Source organism: Pocillopora verrucosa, chromosome 8, assembly GCF_036669915.1.
Source record: "Pocillopora verrucosa isolate sample1 chromosome 8, ASM3666991v2, whole genome shotgun sequence".
NCBI classification, from domain to species: Eukaryota; Metazoa; Cnidaria; class Anthozoa; order Scleractinia; family Pocilloporidae; genus Pocillopora; species Pocillopora verrucosa.
In genome coordinates, this window is record NC_089319.1 from 14,112,773 (window position 1) to 14,137,391 (window position 24,619).

Consider the following 24,619-nt stretch of genomic DNA (forward strand, 5'->3'; position numbering starts at 1 on the left):
ACATCATTCTCACTTTTAAATTAAGCAACCGTGTGGCATATTTTGTCTAAAATTCACTCATTATTATTATTAGGGTTAGTTGGTGAAACCTGTGTTAAGATGACTGACATTGACAGGTCCCGTTAATATTAGATAATGGTATTCCTCATTGATTTAAGCTCGATATATTTTCACTGATAATGTCGGAGTTTTAGTTAAGATTGCGTTAACAAGAAGTAAGTCAACGCTTGTGATTGCATCTTTGCATGTGGACAAAGTCAAAACCTGACAGGCCTAATGTCAATTTTACTCAAAAAAGAGAGGTTGATAAATTAGTTAATGGACATCCACAGCATGATATTAAACATTATTACGAGCAAAGATATCCGCGGAAGTTATCCTCCTAAGGGGAAATTAGTTTGGGTACACTTGATTTTTATTTGACTCTCTTGATCCTTTGGCCTTGCCTATAATTCCGTCTTTTAGGCTTTGGGGTAATTTTCCGCCATGCCACCTTTTAGGAGTTGCTGCTAGCAAATGACTGGAAAAAATGGGGTCAAATCCAAGGGAAATTGGGTCTTGTTCGAGTAAGCGGGGGTTTCGAGTTCGCCGGGTTCGAGTTAGCGGGGTTCTAGTGACAGGATCTATTCTCACCATGCAAATTAGAAGAATTAGTGAAATAGCCTTTTTTTGTCCAGAAAGTTTATTTCTTCCGCTGATATGTAAGCCGTAAATTTCACAGTAGGATGGTGGTGTTTTGGACACCTGGTCGCGAAGAAATTCTTCAAATTCTTCTTGACAGCTTCCTTCTGCTAACTTTCTTTTGTCTTTTCACGCCATGAGAAATTCCCACGCGCGTGACACCCTGCAAACCTCTCTTCAACTAGTGTTACTCAAGTCCCAAAACTTATTCGTGGATGAAAAAACGCTCGTATTGAAGGGCTCGTAACGAGGGCTTGCTCTCACGCTAGTCTAAGTTTGGAGCTGGGGCTGAACGTTGTCATATTTTGAGAAGCCTGAAAATGTTCCTGTGATGTTCTCACATTTACAAGCATATGAGATATTATTGTTTCAATAAATCAATACAGACGTGACCAGGAAACGTATCAAAGTTATAATTGTTTATTGTAATGTGGTATGTCGAGTTGGTTTTCACATGCTGTGCGACTTTTTATGCCGCGACTAAAACTCATGGCAAATTTTGCATAAAAAAAGGTAACTAAACACGGTTACAACGCGAAAACGCAGCTATCTTTCATGCATAATGGTTCATTATTATTTATACCACTCAGTTAAAGAAAAAAAATTAATAACACTTAATTTTAGTCACGCGCGTTATCGTAGTGGGGATAAATGAGCCAAGCGCTTGGTGTCTTTGTACAAAATTTGTGCAACATGCCCTGACATCCGTTCCGTGCTTTAGGATTTGGGGTCATTTTCCGCCATTCCGTGCTTTAGGATTTGGGGTCATTTTCCACCGTTCCGTGCTTTAGGATTTGGGGTCATTTTCCGCCATTCCGCCATTCCACCGTTCCTGCTTTTAGGGTCGCCCACGTGCAACGCCCTGCTCCGAATCCAAATGTTTGTGAGAAATACTTTCAGAAGCACGAGCACGTGGTTTACAAACTCATCCCTAGTAGTACTCGGTTGTACCTCTAGCAGGTAGGTTGGAGACTGGCCACGTCAGTCTATCACTTCATTCTATTTCAACATGGCGGCGACTAAAGCAGTGAGTGAAGCATTTCATGTAGACAAAGAAACTGACGAGGTTATGGGCGAAACGTCAGACGAAGTTGATCCACAACAAGCTATCCTGTGTTTAGAAAGTATCCTTGTAATTATATTTTTTTTTTTCTGAAATAGTGTTCAAAACCAAATGAACGAACCAGCATGTGAGCCTTCGTTAAAGAATCTTAATCGTAAGAGACATTGCGGTTTCCTCAATAAGAAGTATCTTCATAAAAAAGCTTTATGAAAAGAAGTGTCTAATTTTTACATAAAAGCAAAAAAGCTGCAAAAGGTCTTGAATTAGTGAAATTTATGCCACATGGTTTTAAAATTTTGAATGCTTTAGTTGCTAACTACGTTATTTCACGATCAGAAATTAAAACGTTCCAGCTTTTGGTTTTAAATTCTGAAAGTTACTTAAATTAGCTTTGAATTTTATGAAAAACCTCATTGTTTGGATAAATCAACCCTGTAAATTCTATTTTCCAGGCTGTGGAGTTGTTTGCAAAGCTTTACTTGTAGTAACTAATGGAATTTTCATTCTGGTTTCAAAGGTTTGACTCAAAATGTATGAAGTGTTCGCTCTTCACTTATGTGCTGAGAAGTAACCTAGCGAACACTGATTGCGGGTACAGTAATATTATTTGGGGTATATCAGTGAATATTCCCTGGTTCTAACAGGGGTGTATTTGGTCATGTGATGGATTATAGAAAGGCCCATTCACTGAGGAGGTGGTGGATATTTATGAAGGGGCAAAGTGGCAAGGTAAATATCCACTGCTAACCAGTGACACTGAGGTCAATAGTTGTTGTAGTATCATGCTTCAACAGTGAGATAATATATCACAAAAAGATGGGTTAACTCATTTATTCCTGTAATGATTACAATATTTTCAGGTGCAAATTCCAAGCGAGTACCTTGGAGGTGAATAGCAAAGGATATTCATAGTCACCTCTGACCCTATCCACTGTTTAAGCATATACTTAAGAGATATTCCCCAGTTTTGGCTGGTTATTTTGATGATGCTAGTCTTTTAGGAGGACATTTACAGTCAAGCAAAACAGATTCTATCTCTAGTGAATAAATAAAATATTTCTTTAACTTATATCTTAAAACAAGTTCTTCCAATTATCAGAGATGCTCAAGGACAACATGGGTTACGTCATGGGGATTATCAGAGATATAGGTAATATGCTGTTGTTTCTTTGGTTCACTGGAATCTTTGAAATTGGATTTTTACTTTTCTTTTCTTTAACAAAGATACATGTACCTGTAGTACAGTAGTATGTGTTAGAATACCAAGGCTGGGTTAAGATAACCCAGGGTTAGTGTGAAATGAAAGCTTAAAAAAATATATAATTTAATTCTTTTTGTCCTTAATTTGATCATTGAATGTCTGAAAAAGAATAGAGAAAATTCACCCAAAAAGGCCTTTGAATGAAGGAGTAAAGAAACCCAGATTAAATTTTAACCTTGGGATAGCACTATTTGGCCTTTGAACAACTGGGCCTAGGAGTCTAAATAAGAAAGTCAGTTTTGGTGTTTAAAATTGTATTGGTGGAGTTAGAGAAAAAAGCCATTAAAAGAATTGAAGGCTCAAATTTGGGCTCACCCACTCTTTTACTTAAACAAGCAATGTCTTGATTTTTCCAAGAATTGTTTGCCTGAAAACATTCTGGTCATCTCAGGGAAAGGGAAAACTGCTAATTTCAAGTGTTGTGTTACTACTATTACTGGAAAGAACATACCAGGAACACCAGCACATAAGCCATTTTTACCCAAAATTTAAATGACATACTAGGGGAGAACATACTGCAAATTTGCATGAATTTATAGGTATGTATAGCAGACTAATGAGAACTTCATAAAAATATTCAAAAATAGAAATTGGTCATTGCTTTTGCAAACATAAACATGTAATTCAGTAGATTTGACATCCATACAATTATAGCTAAAACTATTGGGGAGACTTCAAAGTATTCTCTGTTTCAATGTTTGTGATGTAGTGGGTAATAGGGCAATCAGAATAAAGCAACTTCCCAAGACTGTACTTGTGATTTATTTTCCAAATTTAAATTACCAAACTTGAGGTGAAACTTTTCTGCAAGTCCAGGTTATATGCCAGTTTTAACAGTAATTCTGATAAAAATACATAACTCTGAGCAATGTAATTATAATTAGCTTATCATTGGTGATCCTCAATCCTTATCAGGCAATACTGTCAGCGGAGGTTGAGAAGATTATACAAGACTTTGAATTTCCAGCATGGTTCACGAAACACATTCAAGGCAAAGAAATTAACACAGGAACTGCTGAAAGATGTCAAGTAAATCTCACATTTCATTCAGATGTTCCCTTCAGAGTTTAGATTTTGCTAATAATACTGCAATTGTGCTACCAATAATTAAAGCTTCTATTGAAATATCATAGACAAACTAATGGTATTCAATGTTATATATTATCAATTATCCTTAGGGCTTTGGTTTTACAAGTTCATATTCTTATGATGAAAGCCTGTGTTTGTTATTGCTCTGACTGGCTAAGTTCTTGAACATTTTTCTCTACTAATACCCAGTGGCCTTCTTATGTCCCTCTGAAAAAGGGAGATTCTCTTTCTGTTGTATTTCTTAAAAGTTTTCTTTGAACTTTGGTCATTGAACACAATGCAAGTTCAGTGTACAGGTGGCTATTTAATGACTGGCTGAATAAGAAAAAGGAATTCTGTTGTTTATTACAGTGGTAGGCTCTTTAGGATTTTAAAACCAAACACCGAATCTCTAATACCAAATACATATTGTACATTTTCAGAGTGAGTAATTTTCTTGCTGAATCCACTTCCTCTGACAGTGACAAAATTTAAAGCTGTAAATCAAAGTAACCGAAGAAATTATTGATGGTAGAGAATTGAGCCCTTGTCTGCCTAAACCCTAAGTTGGAGTGGGGTGTGGTGAAGGGGATTTCATAGAAAAAACATGGGACTACCATTTTCCTTTTTTTTTTCCTTCTCTCAAGGTATTTACACATTCCTTTAATGGATGCAGAAAGAGCTTGGAGTCATGCAATGGAGTTGAAGCTATTGGCTAACACTGAACTGCGCAAAAAGTTCCATTACATTAGAAGACTTCGTAAGGCTGCAAGCCATGCTACTCAGTTAGAAGAGCTCTGTTCTGGTGATGTCTGTGATGCCAGAACAAAACTTGAGGCCCAGGTACAATGCTTTTACTTATTGAAAATTTTTAATACCCTTATAAGTCTTTCAGATAATATATAGAATATATATATTCAGCATTAATAACACTAAGTTTTTCACAAAAGTTATTACTAAATAAGACTTTTGACTTTCAAAGTGACACTTGCTACATCACTTAATTTTCTGAGCAAAACTTACAAGTAAACATCCCTAACTTAAAAATGGGTGTATTTCCAAAATTATTGTTGGAAGGGTCAAGATCAAAAACAAAGAAATCTTGGAGCCTTTAAGAACTAAGGAAACTTCCACGAGGCGCTAATAAGAACCCAAAATAGATTAAGGTCACTTTCCTGATTGACTTTCAAAAGAAAGGTGCAACACAATCACATGTAAATGTTCTAAAATTCAATTTAGTGATGGTGCCTTACAGAAGTTTAAACAAAAAGAAACATGTATCAGGTCCATGCTGCTTAACATCTTCCAGTAGTTTCAAGTGCAGCAAACTGCAACAAGAGCAAAGGGAGATTTAGGTGTGTATAATGCCATTTAGCAAATGGCATTATACCAACAAAAAATATTTTATTAATTTACAATGGTTACACTGGCCTGCACTGGAAAACTATCAAAATACATTGTTCAGAATGGAACTAACCCTTTGTTGTTTGATCTTCTGCAAGAATGTGCCTTGAAACTTTTTATTTTCACAATTTGTTGCAGTATGTACTTATTTTAGTAACTGGAGACTAAAAAAAAGTTAGTGAGTCTTCAGTGACTTCATTGTGGACACCTCTGTCAAATCAGCACCTCTAATGTGGATACACAATGGGCTACTAGTGGAATAGCCCTTCCCACGCTATAAAATCCTTCATGGAGTTGGACTTTGCAACCATTTTGGTCTTACTTTCTTTCAACAGTATTCCTGTTGTCACCAATTTTAACTTTGACAGAATACATCTCCGTTTTATTTGTATGTGCTGTTTTGCTATAGTCTACAAGTGCAGTCCTGCTGTTGTTGTATGTACTGTTCTTGCAGCTTTTTCTCATAGCAAATTTACTCTTCTTTGTGAACAGGCCTATGCTTCTTACATGAAAGGCAGTGTCAGTTTTGAGCTGCAGAATTGGAAGGAGGCTTTTGAGTTATTTGGCCATGCCCAGTAAGTTTAACCCAGGGTTTTCAAAATGACTTTTAGTAACCAGACTGTGATGCATAATGTGAGACACTAGACCATTTTATTTCCATCAATGTTAAGTTTACATGCTGAAACTGAGCCACAAGTTTTCAGAAAAATTGGTACATTTTTCAGAGTAGAGAGTGAAATTCCCTGGTTGGTGTCTTATTTTGACAACCCTGTTATTTTATTTTGAATTTATTTAGGTAATGCTGATATGATTGTCTTGGCATAACCCTGTTACTCTAAGGGTATTAACATGTTAGAATTCCAAAGTAGTTCATGAAGATGTATGATGTTGTTTGTATTGGAAGAGCTTCAGGTTACTTTCTTACTTAGTTGGTGATGTTTGTTGGGACCCAGTACCAAAACTCCACTTTGCACAATATATTCACATGGGTATATATTGTTTTGGATAGATGAAAAAGAACCATGATGGGATTTTTGCAAGGGAACAAATGGGGCAAAACTTGATTTTGAATGTAATCAATGGCTAGTGTTTGAAGCCAATATACTTGTGGAAATAAAGAATGCACATTTGGGAACTTTTTTTTAGGTTCACAAGCAGAACTTCTCCTTGCAACTAATTGCAGGTCATTTGTGAGCTAGGTTATGGGAGCCTCAACATCTTCTTTGGGGTTGAATTTTTAAAGAACTTCTTTGCTGTTCTAGTTCTTTGTGGTACAATAGCAAGTCCAAAAAAGACCACTTACATGTTCTTGCAGCACAAGAAATTCTTGAGCCTCTGCTTGCATTTGCAGTGTTTTTGAGAAGAGCTTTTATTGCAGTTTTCTTTGAATTTCCACACACTTGCTAGGTTCTTAAATGGGTTTAACATATGTCGAACCACTAATTCAAACCTTTTGTATCAAAACAGTAATAGCTGCCAAAGATGATTTGAAAAGTTTAAGTAATTTAAACATTTTCGTAATTATTTATGGTGAGGGGAACAACAAGGTAGTATTTACACAATTCTTGTTCTTTGATTAATATGTTTGAATTATAGGGATATACTCTGCACGCAAGAACCTGCAATGCCTGTGGACACTGCATTTTATAAGTACATTGGCTAAAAACACCAGCCAGCCAGGAAAGGATTTGTTATTGACCTGGCCCCAGTTTTTCAAAGGGTAGATAATGCTATTCAACAGATAAATTACTGTTTTATTTTAAACATTTTTGCCCATTTTACATTGAATAGGACTATCTATGAAAAACTAGCTGGGGCTTTCTCTGAGGAACAGCGCACCATGTATCTTCAGAGAGTTGAAGAGATCACTCCAAACATCAGATACTGTGCATACAATCTTAATGAGGGAACCACAGACATTAGTGATTTAATGCAGTTGAGGTGGAGTGCTTCTTCTGGAAGCACAACACAAGATCCAGTTTTAGCAGCCAAAATTGATGTAAGTTGTATGCAAAAGGTTATTAAGACAATTTTGAAGAATTAGGTTACATCTCCTTCATAATTCCCACAGCAGTCTCATGAATTAACCTTTTGTCAGGTCATTTTTAAGCCAGATATGTTCGTGGCTATTACCTTCCAACTTTCATTTTGGAGTTCATATAACTGCTCAAGGCCTCAACAAGTAGCAGCACCAAGGGTAACCAGTCAACTCGCCGACGGACCAACTCGCCGACGTATAAAATCGAGTAGAGACGTCGGCGAGTTGGTCGTCAATCCAATACAACTTATTAGAAGTTAAACATACAGAAAAGTAAACGATATTTAGTAAAAAAACACTGGTGTACATTGGTGAACATCAAACAGAAGCTTAAACATCGGTGAACATTGGTGAACATCACCAATGACTTTAACAGCTTAAAACGCGAACGAGTTATCTCGTTCGCGTCTGAAGCTGTTAGAGTCATTGGCAATGTTTACTTTACTTTATTCGCCTTAAGATCCTTATAACTTCGTTGCAAAAGAATTGCTTTTTACCAAAGATCTTGTCTAGAAAGCCAAGTTTTCTTTAAAAATCTGACCGATTGTTATGATGAGTCTACAGTGTTGTTGTCACACAATAACTCGTTCGCGCTTGAAGCTGTATAGAGTCGTTGGCGATGTTTACTTCCCTTTATTCGCCTTGAGATCCTTATAAACTTTGTTGCAAATAAAAAGAAATGCTTTTTCCTTGAGATCTTGTCTAGAAAGCCAAGTTTTTGTTAAAAAATCTGAGTGATTGACATGATGAGTCTTTACGGTGTTGTCGCACAATAACTCGTTCGCGTCTTAAGCTGTTATAGTCATTGGTGATGTTCACCAATATTCACCAATGTTTAAGCTTCTGTTTGATGTTCACCAGTGTTTTTTTACTAAATATCGTTTACTTTTCTGTATGTTTAACTTCTAATAAGTTGTATTGGATTGACAACCAACTCGCCGACGTCTCTACTCGATTTTATACGTCGGCGAGTTGGCGTCGGCGAGTTGGTCCGTCAGCAAGTTGACCGTAATTCGCACCAAGTACACCAGGGTCTTTGTTTTTATGTCTGACTTTCCTCTTCATTCCAACTTTTTTGTTGGTAATAGTTTTGAGTAGCTGCTGTAGCTGTAGCTGTCTCAAGTTGTGCATGGAATCTGCATGTAGACTGATGCAATGCCCAATCCTAACCAAAAGGTCTCATAGTTTCCTTATGAAGGACATTTATTTGGTGTTGTTTGAAAAGATTGAAATATGAAGTATTCAAAAACAGGCCTTGTTTTTACAACAAATCACATATTACTATTATCATTTCTATATGGTCATGCAAAGCAACCCACTTGGATTCTCCAAGTAAATTTTACTGAAAGTCAGGCATTGCAAAATGCAGAATTAGCATTTAGGCCTCTTGGTTGGTGGAGTATTCAGTGTTGTGGAATTTATCAGGGGGCATAGGTTCAACTCCTCTGAATTCATTTATGGTGGTTTACTTGACAGTGGGTGCTTGGTCATTAAACACACAATGAAAGTGCACAGTCAGAAATGGCATTTGATCATAGCTGTGGTAGAAAGAATTTGGCACTCAGTCAATCAGTTTGAAAAGTTTTGCTCCAAAATTATTTTATTTTTCTTGACAATTCATTAACTTTTTCTTTGTCATAAGCACTTACCTAGGAATAGTTATTTGGTAGGTAGTGCCTGCAATGTAGTGTTTTTGTTTTGTTTTTTTTTTAAGAGAAAATAGCTGAAAAATAGACTGTTGCTAGTGACTTAAGTGTCTACTGCTTGAGTCCTTGCTTCAATTTCTATTCCTCTTTGCTGAACATAACATACATGATTTTACATCTACAGGAAGTTATTGCTCAAACACGCGAGAGAGAAGCAGCTGCCATGACAGAAGTGAGCTGGTGTGGCCGTAATGTCCCAGTAAAGAATGAAAAAGTTCGCTCATTCATACTCCACTCCCAACAATGTGCAAGAGAATTAGAGAGAGCTAGTACTTTAGACAGCAAGCTTACATTGTATGACAGTTTACTCATGGAGTGCAAGGATGCCTTGCAAGCAATCAAAGACGAGTTAAAGGGAGACACAGTGAGTTACAGCTGTTTTCTTCTTTTGCATTTATATGTTACAGTATTGATCAATCTTTTGGAACTAGTCACTTGCATTAAGTATATACATTCAGTAACAAAAACCAGGTCATCATGATCAAATGTGCCTTCAATTTGACAGGGTTCTGGCAAGATGCGGTCTCAAAAGTTTGAGGCACAAACAGGAAATATGCAGTTTCTTCACAATTACGTCACTTTTATCCGTTTGAGTAAAACAGTAGAAAGAAACTTGCTTATGGCAGAGTCAATGAAAGGCAGTTTACCAGCAGTTCTACAGAATGCTGCTGAGGAAATAACAGTAAATACTGTCAAACGCCTTTCCAAGCCAGAGGACCTTGTGCGAATATATGACATTATATTGCAGGTATGGTTATAACTATTTATTGGCTATTACTCAAAGTTGATCTGTGTTAGGTATAGTGCATGCAGTTATAAGAACCTCACAAACATCATGCATTGCCTTAAATCACAAAATGTATTGGCATAATACATTGTAGGCTGACTGACATTGCTCAGAATTGTATTTATATCTGCTTTAGTTATCACATTGTAATGATGTCATGTCAACCCCAAGGCCATTTGTAATGTTCAGGCTTAAGCTCTGAATTGTTGGTTTTCATGTAAACATTAATACATATTCCACAAATGGAATTTTGATGCAAGTAAATGGTTGTCTGGAAATGCAAGTATTCCTTTAAATAGGCCTGAAAATGAAAAGTGCCCCCTCTTTTAGTTCTTGATTAAATTTTACCCTCCTTACCACTTTAATCTGTAGAGGTAAATAATGTATTTTTCCTTTTTTTTGGTACATGGAGTTAAAACTGGCATCTGCATAACACACAATGCGAGAACATGAATGCCATAGCCTTACAGGTTACAAAATTGAAATTGGCTTATATCATGCATCAGTGTTCCATCTTTCTCCTATTTCTAGATGTTTGCACAATTGCTTGCTCATTAATGACATTATTCACTTGGCCATCACTACTTCCACTATTAACTTAATTATTACTTTCCAAATCTACCTATTATCACCCTCATGTTCACTCTTGCTGTCCTCCACTGAACCTAAAAAAGATGGCAACCTCTTTATTTCCTTATCCTTGTCTCCCTATCTCCCATCACCTCCCCTCCACCTAAATAATGACTGTTCCTTAAATTTTTGTGGATAATCTCTTTAACAAACTCGAAGAAAGTAGAGGGCAGAAATGATTAACTTAGTGGGGCTGGGCCTTTAGTCTTGTTGTATAATGCTAATTGAACTGAGTGGAGTGCTGGTGGTCATTGATTGGGAAAAAGGTGCAATTTAGAATTAAAAAATTGAATGATTCTGAAATAACTGGCACTGCTGAGAGACAGTTAAATAGTTAGGGGTACCAATAATTTCAAAATGGATGTACTAAATATACATTACATCCTTACCTCTAGTGTTTACTGTTAGGGTGAGTCAAAGTCAGCAATTCACACTTCTTGTTCCCTTTAGAACCTTTCTGATATGGCTGAGTTACAAGAAATCGATCAAGACTTATTGTTTTCCAAGGAGGTTGCAGCTCAAATATTGGAGTGTAAGGCCCACAGGTATAATCACATCTAACTAATACAGTACTTAGATGAGCTGGTTTTGGATGGGTAACTGAATGTTTATGGTTTGTTGTATGATTTTAAGTAAGTGAAACCTATATTTAAACAAGATGGGAATAAAAGCTTAACAGCTTATAGGGTCATGTAGTTTTTTACTCCCTGACCTTTTAACAGTGAAATTAGTGGAATTGTTGCTTGATCCTAATTTGGCTTGGAGGGGAGGAATATTCTGGTTATTTGTTTCAGTACTAATAATTTTCACATTATGTTTTATTACACAGTCAGTTAAGGTTCTCGTTTACTTACAGTGTCACTGCCTAACACCATGGAGTAGCCATTCATAGTGTATATATGAAAGGCACAAAAAGACAAGACTGAAATTATCAATTTTAAACATGAAAATTGGACAATAAGTCTGTTGAAATCGAAATCAAACTTTTTATTCTGGGAAACTTTATGGCACTCCTTTTAAAAAATTCATTCGTTTTTACTGAAAATTATCAAACTATTACATAATCCCAAAACAGTATAAAGGGTACGTGTCAGTTACTTGTTATTTGCCACTGAGCAATTTTCAGGTAATTTCTACATGCATATCAGAGTCAGCTTGATACGGAATTATAGAAAAAAAAGAAAACGAATGCCTTTTTGTTCTGATCGGTTTTAAGCGGTAAATGCTTTGTTACAGAAAAAAGAAAAAGGATTCGGAATAAAGTAAAGTTTTGTCACATTCATGACCATTCACGTCCTAGTTCATCCTTCTGAGTGTCAACTTTTTGCAATGAAGTGAATAACATACAGGCTGTATATAAAGTGAAGAAGCACTAACAGTAAGAGGGGGCGAAGAGAATCAGCTTTACATCTCTCTTGAGCATTTTATACTGTTTTTCTTCTTTTCAGGTGTTTATATGTAGCCCATTCGTACTTTCTTGGCAAGAAGTGGCGTGAGGCAATGTCACTGTATAACCATGTTGTGAACCTTGCAAGCTCTGCCATCACTCATTTCCAAGAATTTAACTCACTTGTGCAGGTCTGTCTCTATTTTCTCCATTGTGTGTTGGGTTATTTTGATTTTGTTTTTCAGTTTGTCTTTTAATCCATTTTCTCTATCCTTTGTCTGAGAAAACTAACAAAACCAGAAGATCGAGGTACATGGTTTGCCGTATTATTTTCAAATTACAAAAGCTACCTGATATGTTTGAGAACTGTAACTTTTCTTAAGTGGTTGTACGTTTTTGGCTGAGTTTTTATGCCGTAAACATGGGCCTTCAAGAGTCCTTGAAATGAGAAAAATTTTGATCAGGTGGGGATGAACCTTAAACTAGATTCTGGTTTTGTCTAGGAATATTCATTCCCTTTGTTGAATGGTAATAATATGTACTTATGGACTGAATGGAAGGGCTGAACGGGAGAATATTTGGCTCAAGCTCATGACTTACCGACCGAATGCAGCAAGGTCCGTGCGTCATGAAGAAGAGCCATATGTTCTACCTTCCGGCCTAACCTACATCAGTCAATAAGCATTTCATTATATGACTACCAAGTATTGGAAATTTCGAAAATTTTGTTTTAACTTTGATAGAAAGCGATAGACTGGCCCGCACGGGAAAACCACAAAAATTATTCGTTAATAATTACTTTTCCATCATTTTCTCGAGCGAGTACAAGAAACTCACAATTCATAGAAACACGTGAAACACTTCACTTGCCTTTCGTGCCATCGGTCAGGTTGATGAATGAACGGCAAAGCCTTTACGATTCTCAATACGAGGTAGTTTGTCGGAACTTTCTCGGATTATGGCGGCTAAAGAAAGAAAGAAATCTTAGCTACAAATGAACAAATCTAATCCGTATTGCTCACAGACAGTGACGTTCAAACTTTCCTAGAAGAGGAAGAAAACCAATGTATGAAAAGAAAAACCAAAAGTTCGGTATTCAGTGGCCTTTGGTAATAGTGTTTCTAGCGGCTGAGAACGAAAAGCGACAACTGAAAGATTAGCCATTGACCGATTTTGGCTGTTTAGACTTCTGTAAAGGCTTCTGTAAAGACTTCTGTCGGTAAGGACAAAGTCAATGAATGAGAATTTTGTAAATTGAAAATTACACCCATTGTTGCTTTTGAGCCTTGTCGATTCTTTTATTTTCATTCATTGATGAACTTTGCTTTTCTTGTCACCAAAGAGCAATTGTGTTTATATGATAAACAAAATAATACATAGTTGCTTGTAGATATGGACTTTCTCTTGAAGTCTTCGACTCGACATCTCACCCGCTCGCTGCGCTCACTCGTGCATTAGCTATCGAGTTGAATACTCGAAGAGAAAGTCCACATCTATGCGCGCCCATGTATTCTCTATTTATCTTTATTCTTTTAGAAAATGAAAGGCACAGAAAGTCAATATGGCGTAATGATGTGTCTCTTTTCTTAGTAAAGAAGTTTTCAGTCGGCGTGGACAACTACTGTTATATTTTCGATTGGGGTTTCTATACATTTGGGGCTTGGCCCTTCAGTGCAAAGTTAAGTTCTTTACATATGCTGCAAAGTTTTTATGTACTGCGCACTAAACATATGGAAAGCTTTGAATTATGACCCTTTTTGTTTATGTAAACGGAGCACCTTTCTACTAGTACGCACCTAAGTGCTACGTATCTCATGGAAATTTTTTCCATTTTCATTTTATATCTCTTTTTTCTTTTTTTTAGGTGATAAGCAGTCTTCAAGAACTTTTGTCACAAGCCCAAGGCTTCAGATGTTCTACTTATGCATCTTGCCTTTTAGGTATGCTATTATTTAGTTCAGAGCATCGAAGGACATCGTTGAGTAGGTGAGCTTGCGAAAACGTCGAAATACAGTGTTTGTGTTATCAACTATCCGAGCTGATGACTTCGTAACTCCTTCCTTTCTCTCTCGATCCTTATCTTTTATAGGCACAGCGTTTTAATCACGCAGATTTTACGAATTATCTTTTGTTTATAGAACTGTTTCTCAACTATGATGCAGAATGAATGAAAAATACATATATTTCATTACAAATCCATCTTATTTTGACAGAGAATGAAGAGGTATCAGATGAAATCGCAGTTATTACTTTGAATGATAAGGTAATACTGAAGTATAAATTTGTATTGAATGTCTAATTTTAACATGATTGATCGTATTCGGTTGCTTTACCTCTGCTTTTGGCTGATGGATTAGGGACGAAGGGTGTGCAGTGTGAGGTAAATGCAACATTAACTGGCCAAGAGCAGAAAAGTTGCTTCACGTGGAATAAATTCTTCCCATTCCACTAGCACTGTGTAGCCACTATCCAACGGAAGAAGTTATCTACGTAAACCTACCTTGACTTTTGCTTGCCGGAAAAAAAGTGATTTAGTTGTATCTTCAAAATAATCTATCAAACGTCGACGCTTTACTTGACGGCTTGAAGTATTACGACGCAGCTGTTAAAAAATGAGCTTTGTTCCACGATGTTGTCCTATCTTAAATTATCAGTATGCACAAGTGATATCTAGAAGCCTATTGAGTCACCATGGTAATTAGCTGAAGAACGATTTAGCAATCAGATAGCTTTACACTATGTATACGCAATGTTGTTTTCTCCAACAACCTTCATCCGTTGGATCACCGTTTTAGGGAATGGCATATTTATACGCTGTCTGGCTTGTCTGGTGCATGAAATGTCCTGTGAAACTACGCAAACACCTGGAAGATTAGTCTATTAATTGAATCGGTAGGGGTCTCAAAAGAAATGAATGAGAGCAACAGCAATGCTTGACTTCTATCAGCTTTTTAGGTGAGCGAATAAAGCAAAGGCCCAGAATTGTTTTAATAAATGAGGAAATAAATAACCCACTAATGAGCTACACTACAACAAAGCGTAAATTTACAATATCATTTATCTGCTCTCAATACATTCCAGTTTTGATTAATTTACTTTCAGCCTGCTAGGTCGACATCTCAGTTTCTAGAATAGCGTCAATGAGCTGATAAGCTCAGTCAGACCAAAAACTGGCTTATTAATGAATCTCTTTCTGCTTTCTTCATTTAGCCACTCAGTAAGCGATTGGAATACTATTTTTCTGACTATTCGCTGACGACTAAGAAGCCGCAGGTTACTTCATTTCCACCAGATTTTAATCCGATACCTTGCAAGCCCCTGTTCTTTGACCTGGCTCTCAATCAAGTCAAGTTCCCGTTATTAGCTCACAGAGTAGAGGAAAAGAAAAGTGGCGGACTAGCTGGATATTTCAAGGGTTGGCTGTGGGGCTCTGGACCTTAAATAACTGTTTGAGATGAACTAAATGTTCGGTCAATTTTGAGCACAACTGTAGTTTAGTCTATTTTCAGTAGGTTGGGTTAAAACTAAGGCACTTTGTGTTGAGAATATTTCACAGAGTGTATGAATAGTTCGAACCAACTTTTGCACCCTGAATGCTGCAACGATTTACGATGTAAATCACCAAATGGAGCGCCACGAAATGTAATCTGCCGGAGATTTATTAACCTTGGACGCCAAAGGAGTAGATGGTTTCTCTAGACATGGGAAAAATACAGTTCTAGTGAATTATAATCGTTTTTGCCGAAGTTTCAGCTACATACTGCTAGTCTTTGTCAAGCAGCGAAACGCCTGCAGGCGTTCACACGGGAGTTTGTGTCTACCAGTGGATTGCAATATTCGGATCTAAGGTTTTAATAAACGCTCATTACGGTCAACAATTGTCAAGGAGTCCCTATAAATATCAGAGTCAAGTTCATGGAATGAATCTACTGAATAGGACAACTTGCCTAGATTGGCTGTTACTGTTCCCTGATAGTACAGGTAATTTGTTGTCTTATCGTGATATATATTCGCATAAATGATATGTGCTTCTTTGTTTGTGATAACGCAATTAGTAAGGCTTCGCTGTGAAAAAAACTGAACAATTACCTTCCCCTGTATTGTAGGTTCAAGCTTTGAGGAACTTATAACATTTGCATAGCTAATCCTTTGAACAGAAAATGATAGATTCACATTAAGTTTGCCTGGATCACATTTCAGAGTCGATATGCGAATTTGTCTGTTAACTGGTGACAAAAACCAAGACAAAAAATGACCAGGCAATATTTCGCGGAGAATTGTTTTATTCAAAGTGGTGCTAGCTTTGCCTTTGCGCGCGAAAAACTTACAAATCTCTTGCCTTTACAAGACCCACAAAAAGGGGTTCATACTACTTGGATCCTTGTGTACAAGACTTCACCAGAGATTTGCGTTGCATCGCGTTGAAAACTTTGCAACTGTCAAGAAGGAGATACTCGGTTAAATAATACTTTATGGAGGTATCAACACTGTAAAATGATATTATCCCACTACGGAATAGTTAACGTTGCCATAGCCTGAGTTGGCGTTTATTTTCAAGCCATAACTCAAATGTCTTTTCTAGAATCGAATTAAGGGCTAAGCACTTAAGAGAGGATGTCGGCATCCATCGAACAAATTTGAAAAATTGTGGCAAGTCGACCAATATTCGTTTTCTCTCCTACTATCATATTTTGTAGCCCAATATGTTCTAATGATTGTGTTGTAGTTTTTTTGTAAAAATATATTTTCGTTTTCGAGAAATTTTTTCGTTCGACTGCTCAAATACGTAAATTTTCACCGTGAATATTACCCGGGTTGTGTGACCTCGTGTAACGAATACACTCGACCTCTGGTATTTCTGTCAACATAATCCTTCGTTTTATCATCTAAACGTAATCCCCTGTCATTATTGAAGCTGGCAAAGAAATATTTATTTTTTTGGTGAATATTTTTGTCCGACATACTTTTCCTATGTCGAAAAGTAGTATCAAAACAAAGACGGTTTCAACAATGACCGATATGACAGAATCTACTGAGCTTCTAGCTTTTAAAAGACAAAAGGATGGTTATGAAGTTACTGTAAAAATTTCTTTGTGTATTTGTGTTGCTCTATCTTGAGACGAACTTGAAGTCAGGCGAAATTTACTTGCTGGCGACCATGAAATATACATGGTGCGCCTACTTGTCGCCACCGTCTACTGGCATCAATCACTACAATTTATAAAAAAATCTAACATAACACTCTTACGTTGTTTATGTATGATTTTATGAGCTGTTTCGATTATTATATTACGTCTGGGTATTACTTTTTTCCAACAGAAGCCCAGGTTTTGAGTTGTGTTCTCCCCTCCCCCATTTACATTATAAGCTTGTCACGCAATAATTGATACCGACACAAACGAATATTTACCCTGTATAAAGATTGTTGTTTATGTTGAATTGAAAATATTAGAATGTGTGCTTTTTGTGGTCACTAATCGTTGTTTCAGTGGCAGCGAAGCAGTTAAAAGCAGGTTGTTGCTTCAACGCTATTGAAATTTATAGTATACAGACAGGAGAGCAAAGCGTGATGCTCTGGGAATAAAATGTTACATGATATCGGGATGAGCTCTGTTCAAGAACGAGTTCATTCTGGTGTCCTAGCGGATTTGGACCCCCCTCCGCGAACTTGGAACCCCCAACAAAACTGAGTGGAAACATCGTCCTTAACGGGGGGGGGTCCAAATCTGCGAAGGGGGGTCCAAATCCGCTGTGACACCAGTTGCCACATGATACCAGGGTAAAATTTATTCGAAACGAACAATTTTTGAATAAGTTTATCGAGGTTTTCATTTCAGAATTCCTTCTGGATGACCTTTTGTACCTGAATAATGTAAACGATATACGACACATGACTGTAGAGGAAAAGACAGGAAAGGACAAATATTGGAGATGTCAAGCTGAAGGGATGAACAGATATCTTGAAGGAGAGGGATGGAGAGCTTGTCCAAGTTCTTGTTGGAGGCATAATCACAGAGGTTGTAATTGCCGTGCATGATTGGATGACAGATGGATATGGAATCCATGACGTCCTTCTGAAGATTTTGCAGGACCTTTTCTCTTTCCACAGCCCGTTGGTCTTTCTGGGTTTCAGTTTCGACATCTTGAGTGCCTTTTTCTTTGCTGTCTCCCGCGAAAAGAAGCTTGCTATTAGCTGAGATGTCAGGTATTCGTCTACTTTAAAAATTGGTTCGCCACATGCCAGTCTTGCCTTTCGCATGGATTTCGACACAGATACAGGATCCACCTTGTGACCAGTTTGACTACCAGCGTTAGAAATGTCAAGCAAGTAATCATGCTGTATTTTGGATAGTCGCTTGTAATGCTTGGAACTTTTAAGGCCCATCCCATTTTTAATGAGGGTTCACCTCGTTCAAGGTTACCAGCTTTATCAAAGACATAAAGGACATTAGTCGATGCACCTTCTTCAAGTTGAGCTGCATATTTTAACATAGCCTTGTCGTAAAGGGTTTCACGTTCTAGAACATATTGGTGTTTACCGCAATCGAGGTGGTTCCGACGGGATGAAAGTCTTTGGTACGACTAAATACAGCCCTCTTCTGTACAAAAGAACATGGTCTGTTCCTCTGAGTCGGAATCTGTTTCCTCTGGTGTGTCAGTTATCTGATCACTAGTTGACTTGCTTTTAGCTGAAACTCGTCGTCTTACGGTAACGTCAGTGAATGATACATTAGAGCAGTGTGTGGGTGTGGCTTTGTTAAGCGTAGGCAGCTGGTAATAAATAGGAATGTCAAGGTCACTCTAAAGTAACCATTTGCTAGGTCCAATGTTTTACGCTCTCCAAACTCGAACACCCTCTCGACTAAATGTCAAATTATTAAGGAAACTAATTCCCTCCCACTAAGCTTCAAAAGGCATTTCAACGGTTTGCTCACTACTTGAAGTAACTCTTACTCCCGGTACTCCACCAGCTGACTTGATAGCTTGCACCATCTGCTCTGCAGTCTCTACATCATGGCCTTCATTCAAATATATCTTAATGTGACTTTTGATCGTCGCTGCTTTGCGATCGCATGGGCCTTTTCCACCTTGTGGATCAGAGTAATCAACGTGACATACATTGATGTTGTTCTTTGTGGCTATTCGCTGGACAGATAGTAAAACTGAGGTCGAGTGGTCTACAGTGATCCAGCATTGTCTTTTCTGAGAAACACTGTTTGTACTTCTGGTGAAGTGGACTTGAGTTGCTGGAATACGTCATCGATTATTGCTAAAACAGTGTCACTGACTTGGGAGCATTATTTGAAAACATGGACAAAACTGAGCATTTGCATGGTGCTATCTTTTCTTCTTATTGCTACGGTGATGTGCCAGCTAATGCCACGTTTCCCGAACCAATCATTTTGGGACTCACGATACTTTTTTAGTAAAAACTTCATTGCCCAATCAAGAACAAGTGGAGCAGATGTTGGATTCAGACTTTCTAGAACATCCAATCGAGCTTGATCTTGGTTTGAAGAACGAAAGGATATGGGCCTTCCACACGCTAATTTTTTGCATTGACTGCTCACCTTGGAACTTCATCTCGTCTTTTTCAGCACCATCATCGATCTTTCCTAAAGCGGACTGAATTTCATCGACAACACGAGGAAGTATATCGCAGCGGTCACACCTTTCCTTATGTTCGTGGTCACAAGGTGAGATGTAATCTTTGTCACCAGGAAAATGGTCTACAGTGATCGGCGACAGCTGAACTTTCAGTAATGTGTACCTGAAAAATGAACATACAGATTTATAACCGCAACCGAATTTAAATAATTTTTCTTTTCATGCTCACCTTGTAATCCGTCTCTAGATACCGTTTTGATTGTTTGAGCTTTTCACTTTGATGCTTTTCCCACGTTAGACTGGCGCCGTGCTCATCACCCAACTTTTGTACTATTTCTTCAAGATCATCATATGCTTTTGCTCCATCTGCTGAAAAATAGTCCAGACCTTGCAGTGATTTGCGCACAGAAGCTGAACATACTTTTAATACTCTGCATAATGTACTTCTACTCATCGGACTGAAGCCAGACTCTTTACAATGACTTCGATATTGGCTGACGATTTGCTCTGGAATCATTGTTCTAATGACATTTGGGACCTTAATTTCCACATTCGATGACAGCTTTAACAACTTCTCCCCAAAAGGGAGATCTTGGACCACATAAGCGCTAGTAATGAGGGATAAGAAGTGATCTAGTCTTTCTGAAGCAACATAAATTCTTGTTGATGGGGTCGTTGTGACAGCTGTCCCTCGCCCATGTAGCAAACGGTGATGCCTTGCAATATTGTACCTGTATCTGGTGAGATCTGGTATCCACACTTGTAGGTCTTTGAAAGAGACTTTGCCAGCTATGATAGACAAGATTTGTCGTCGTGTGCCCCAGTGGTCTGCATTGCTATAGCATTCAACTAGTGCCTCTAGCAGTATCGGGTCGATATTTTCACTAGTATTTTGGGATTCGCAGACTATTCTTAGAAGATTATGTTTTTCTTGCGGGGCGATTTCTTCAAGACATGCATCGATGACCTTTCTGGCCCTCCTGGTATGCAGACGCTTTGTTCGTGCCGAAGCTTCATCCCACGGTGTTGCGTGCAGTAAGGAAGGCATTAAGATGGTCTCTAAGCTTTACAACTACTTTTTTGTCCCCATGCACTTCCGTAAACGACAATGACACGTCCAATGGCTCATAGAGGCTCCCAGGTGTGGTTATTGGGGGTATGAAGGAAGAGGTCGCTGGACTATGGACTGTCAGTCTTAATTGTACTTCTTGATCTTCATGCTCCTCCTGAATATTTAAAGCAAAAGCCTATTCTCTATTGTTGCAAAATAAGACTAAAACAATTTTTATGGAAGTGTATACTAAATCAACTGCAATTAACACTAACTTTCTCTGCGCTCGATCTGCGCGCACGTTTTATGTTACTTAAGGTAGCTCGTGTGGCTTAGTGTTTTAGATTCCGTGGTGCAGAATTTTTTGTTCTTTGTCAAATCCAAAGCGAAGATATGCACTTTCTTTGAAATGAATTTTAACAAAATTTACCGTGAAAAACGAGTATTAAACAGGTGGGCGTTTATGCTGCGTGGTATATGTACTTTTATCCAGCAGCGTAAAAGGCTCTCAATTGGAGAGGAGAGGCGACTTCCCTCCCTTTGGATGACTGGCTACGCAGACTAACGTACACTTACCAAATAAAGGTTTTCAAACGTGCGTGCAACATTTCCGAAGTTAACCTCCTCCAGCTCCATAGGACTTAACTTTTTTTCGCAGTCAGCGCACATACCTAATAAGAAAACCTCAGTTATTATGGACGTACTGTACAACTAAAAACATTGAGCTTGATTGAAACAATTACGGCCCTTCCGCAGTACGCAAGTCTTTGTAAAATTTCCAAAACAATTAGTACAAAACGCTTTTAAACAAATACAGACGTGCACTTATTTTAATTCCTTCCAAATTATGTCAAGACGAACAAAACTTCAAAAGTACGGCCGTCCTGCCGCCTAACAGGACAGTTTTTGTCAAAAGGAGCCCATTACGGTAATGGGAAGCCAACAAAGTGTTCCGACATTGGTATAGAAAACTCCGCCTCTGTCTAGATGTTTGGTAGCCTACTGACCAATTCCCAGTCGAGACTTAAGTCTGACGGGACGCGTAATTTTGCACGCGGTGGTAAGTAGCGTACTTACTGAAGCCAGGTTGTATGAATTTTCCAGATACCTTGAGTATTATCCGTAAGTGCAGAACACTCACTGATAATTGCCAATCCCCCTATCGTTTTTTGGAATCGACCGAGATTTGATCTATGAGTGGGGCGAATTGTCAAATCATCGATTGACCCTACCTTCACTGTGGTCGGACACTTCTTTTGGCACCCTACACCTGGTATTGGAACCACGACTCCACCCAACACCGAGATTTGATCTACGAGTGGGGCGAATTGTCAAGTCATCGATATCTTTCGGCGTCTTGAAGATGCCGGCTCGCGACAAAATCAGATCAACTTCATTTTCTGCATCTGAAAACTTGCAACTCCGCAAGTGGCAAAGGAGTCATTGATGAATCTGGACATTTTAGTTTTCTGAATACAGAAATTCCTGGAAGGTTTTTCTATATATCATTCAAAGAGGAAAAAAACAATCTCTTGGTATTTCGGAGGTTGATCCATCTTTGAATTTGTGTCACGTCATGCAACTGATAAAATAAGATGGAGAAGGTATATAAACTGGAACTCAACTCTGACTAGAATATAGTAGAGAATAACGTGATCATCGAAACAGCTATTAAAATCCTAAATAAAAATGGTAAGAGTGTTATGTTAGATTTTTTTCGTAAATTGTAGTGATTTACGCCAGTAAACGGTGGCGACAAGTAGACACCATGTATATTTCATAGTCGCTAGCAAGTAAATTTTGCCCGACTTTGAGTTCGTCTCACGTTAGAACAACAAAAATACACAAAGAAACTTTTACAGTAACTTCATAACCATTCTTTTGTACTATAAAAGCTCAGTAGATTTTGTCATATCGGTCATTGTTAAAATTGTCTTTGTTTCGATGCTACTTTTCGACATAGAAAAAGTATGTCGGACAAAAATATTCACCAAAAAATAAATATTTCTTTGCCAGAACAGAGCCATTTGCAACCCACACTTAGATGAGCAAGTGAAAGGGCTGCATGCACATGATACCCTTGACGTTAAGCATCCTCAAATACCCTAATTGGACAAGGAGTCAAGAAACCTACCCTTCCCACCCACTTCATACACAAAGTCTTTTCTAACCCATCCCTGGTTAGGCCAGTCACTGGGATGCATTCAGGTGCTAGCCTTGACAGTGATCCTCAGGTGGCGATCCCTTCCAAAATCCTGTAGGGCTAAAGTAGATTCTTCAAAGTTTTCTTTCCGTTTTATTTTATGTTCACAAGAAACAACTGGCGGCCAATCCCAAAGCCAAAGCCATTCCTCCGAGGTAAATCATTTCACAGTGCTCCTTGACTCTGTCATTAGTTGCAATCCAATCAAGAAGCTTTGTCATATTTTCTTGATGCTTTTTATAGGCCACTTGGTACTTCTCCAGAGCGAAATCATGCCTCTTCTTCTCTTAATCAGCACTGTTCTGGTCCCTACTTGAATACTTTGCGAGGTAGCTTTCACCAACAAAAGCGGTGGCATTGATGAGCGCCACCCCAATCATTTATCGCTATGCCTGCTATTTTATTTATCTGCATCACTGTATTTGAAAATCGACAAGTATTCATCACGAAACTTTTGACAAAGTTCTTCCTCTATATCCCTCGTTCTGGCTTCTCACTGATATAGAATGTTAAGACAGTCTTAATGATTGCGCAGACTACTGCTTACTTAATTCCATTCATTGCAAATCTGCTGAACACTTTTAAGATGAAAAAATCTTTTGATCTTCAAGATTCTGTTTTGCCGCGATTGACGGAGCGATTACGACAGTGAACCTCACATAGTTCATGAGATTTTAACTCGGATCAGAAGTCATCGTTTGAGCCTGTGGTTTTGGGTTTTTAACGAGAGCCAAGCCTTTGGCCGGGGCGCAGAACGCCTTCAACTCTTTTCTTTTATAATACAGTCCAGTCAGTGAGAAAACTAAACTTGCTACTGAATGAATTTGAGTGACTGAGAATAATGAAGATTTTTCTAGTTCTGATTGTAGTCCTGCCCCTCTAAACCCTAGATCTTTCGGATCTTTGGATTGTTGGATTGCTTTGAACCTCCTTTCTTCTTCAACTTTTCCTCTCTCACTCTACTGTTGTGTTCAGCAAGTATTTTTTTTTCCAGCTGCGACACGCCGTGGGTCTTTGTTTGATTTCGTCGTATTTTTATCAGTTGAAGTCACCTGTTGAGCTGGTGCTTCTTCAGTCTTAGGTTCTTTATCATCCATTTTATTTGTTCACATATAATTCGAAGTTCTTAGTCAAGTTATTAGTTAAGTATTTGTTGAATTACTTATTAAAGTACTTATCTAAGTTCTTACTCAAGTAATTGATAAAAAGTTATCCAGTTTCTTCGCAGATACTATCCTTTTCTATGTCCCTCTGTTCATCTTTCATCAACTCAACCACGTAGTCCTCGTAAATGATCTTCATATCCTTGGCAGATGGTGCAGAAGAGAAGAGAAGTAATGCAGCAGTGTTCTCTCTGAATAGCTTTGCGATCCCTGTCATCTGTTGCGTGAGAACCCAAACGCTGATTCCCTATATGGACGCTGGACGCTACACTCACGAGTTCACTTTTCCTCTGCTCCACATCTCTCGAAGCAGCACAATCAGTGAGAATGATCAGTGCATTTGTTCCCTCATACACGTAGCTGATAATCTTGAGCGAATCATCAATCTGGCCTGGGAGTGGAGCTAAGATAGGTAGGTCCCTATCTTTTTCTGCGCAGCCATCATATGTCTTGCTGTGGATGAATGTTGGACAGCGGAGGATGACGTAATCGAACTTTCGTCGGTTAGTGGTGACAAGATTATCTTGTCTTTCCTAAGTTCGTTGGTCCAACTACTAATGCACTGAATG

At 38.1% G+C, this 24,619-nt stretch overlaps 2 protein-coding genes across 2 annotated transcripts; one reads left to right on the forward strand and one right to left on the reverse strand.

The window, feature by feature from the left end:
* The first annotated feature begins 1,651 nt into the window (after positions 1 to 1,651).
* Positions 1,652 to 16,047, forward strand: LOC131798591 (signal recognition particle subunit SRP68-like). Its single transcript, XM_059116271.2, has 13 exons — positions 1,652 to 1,805; positions 2,828 to 2,894; positions 3,921 to 4,034; positions 4,721 to 4,916; positions 5,970 to 6,052; positions 7,269 to 7,476; positions 9,346 to 9,585; positions 9,727 to 9,969; positions 11,089 to 11,183; positions 12,087 to 12,216; positions 13,890 to 13,965; positions 14,239 to 14,288; positions 15,236 to 16,047. Exons 1-13 carry the CDS (start codon positions 1,691 to 1,693, stop codon positions 15,464 to 15,466), a joined length of 1,848 nt encoding a protein of 615 aa, XP_058972254.2. The 5' UTR covers positions 1,652 to 1,690; the 3' UTR covers positions 15,467 to 16,047.
* A 2,560-nt stretch (positions 16,048 to 18,607) lies between these two features.
* Positions 18,608 to 20,681, reverse strand: LOC136283001 (uncharacterized). The gene is made up of 4 exons (XM_066171168.1): positions 19,863 to 20,681; positions 19,597 to 19,774; positions 18,980 to 19,113; positions 18,608 to 18,796 (listed from the first exon to the last, which is right to left on the reverse strand). The coding sequence occupies exons 1-4, from the start codon at positions 20,679 to 20,681 to the stop codon at positions 18,608 to 18,610; spliced, it is 1,320 nt and encodes a 439-aa protein (XP_066027265.1).
* Between the last annotated feature and the right edge of the window lie 3,938 nt (positions 20,682 to 24,619).

What these genes read in the sequence shown, in the direction of transcription:
- LOC131798591 (XM_059116271.2), top strand. Translation starts at nt 1,691, where the DNA reads ATGGCGGCGACTAAAGCAGTGAGTGAAGCATTTCATGTAGACAAAGAA. An exon ending in GAACTGCTGAAAGATGTCAA is followed by an intron (nt 4,035 to 4,720) that starts GTAAATCTCACA and finishes CCTTCTCTCAAG; the next exon opens with GTATTTACACATTCCTTTAA. An exon ending in TTATGCATCTTGCCTTTTAG is followed by an intron (nt 13,966 to 14,238) that starts GTATGCTATTAT and finishes TTATTTTGACAG; the next exon opens with AGAATGAAGAGGTATCAGAT.
- LOC136283001 (XM_066171168.1), bottom strand. Translation starts at nt 20,681, where the DNA reads ATGCCTTCCTTACTGCACGCAACACCGTGGGATGAAGCTTCGGCACGA. An exon ending in AGACGAGATGAAGTTCCAAG is followed by an intron (nt 19,114 to 19,596) that starts GTGAGCAGTCAA and finishes CTGATCCACAAG; the next exon opens with GTGGAAAAGGCCCATGCGAT. An exon ending in CAGCTGGTGGAGTACCGGGA is followed by an intron (nt 18,797 to 18,979) that starts GTAAGAGTTACT and finishes ATTTATTACCAG; the next exon opens with CTGCCTACGCTTAACAAAGC.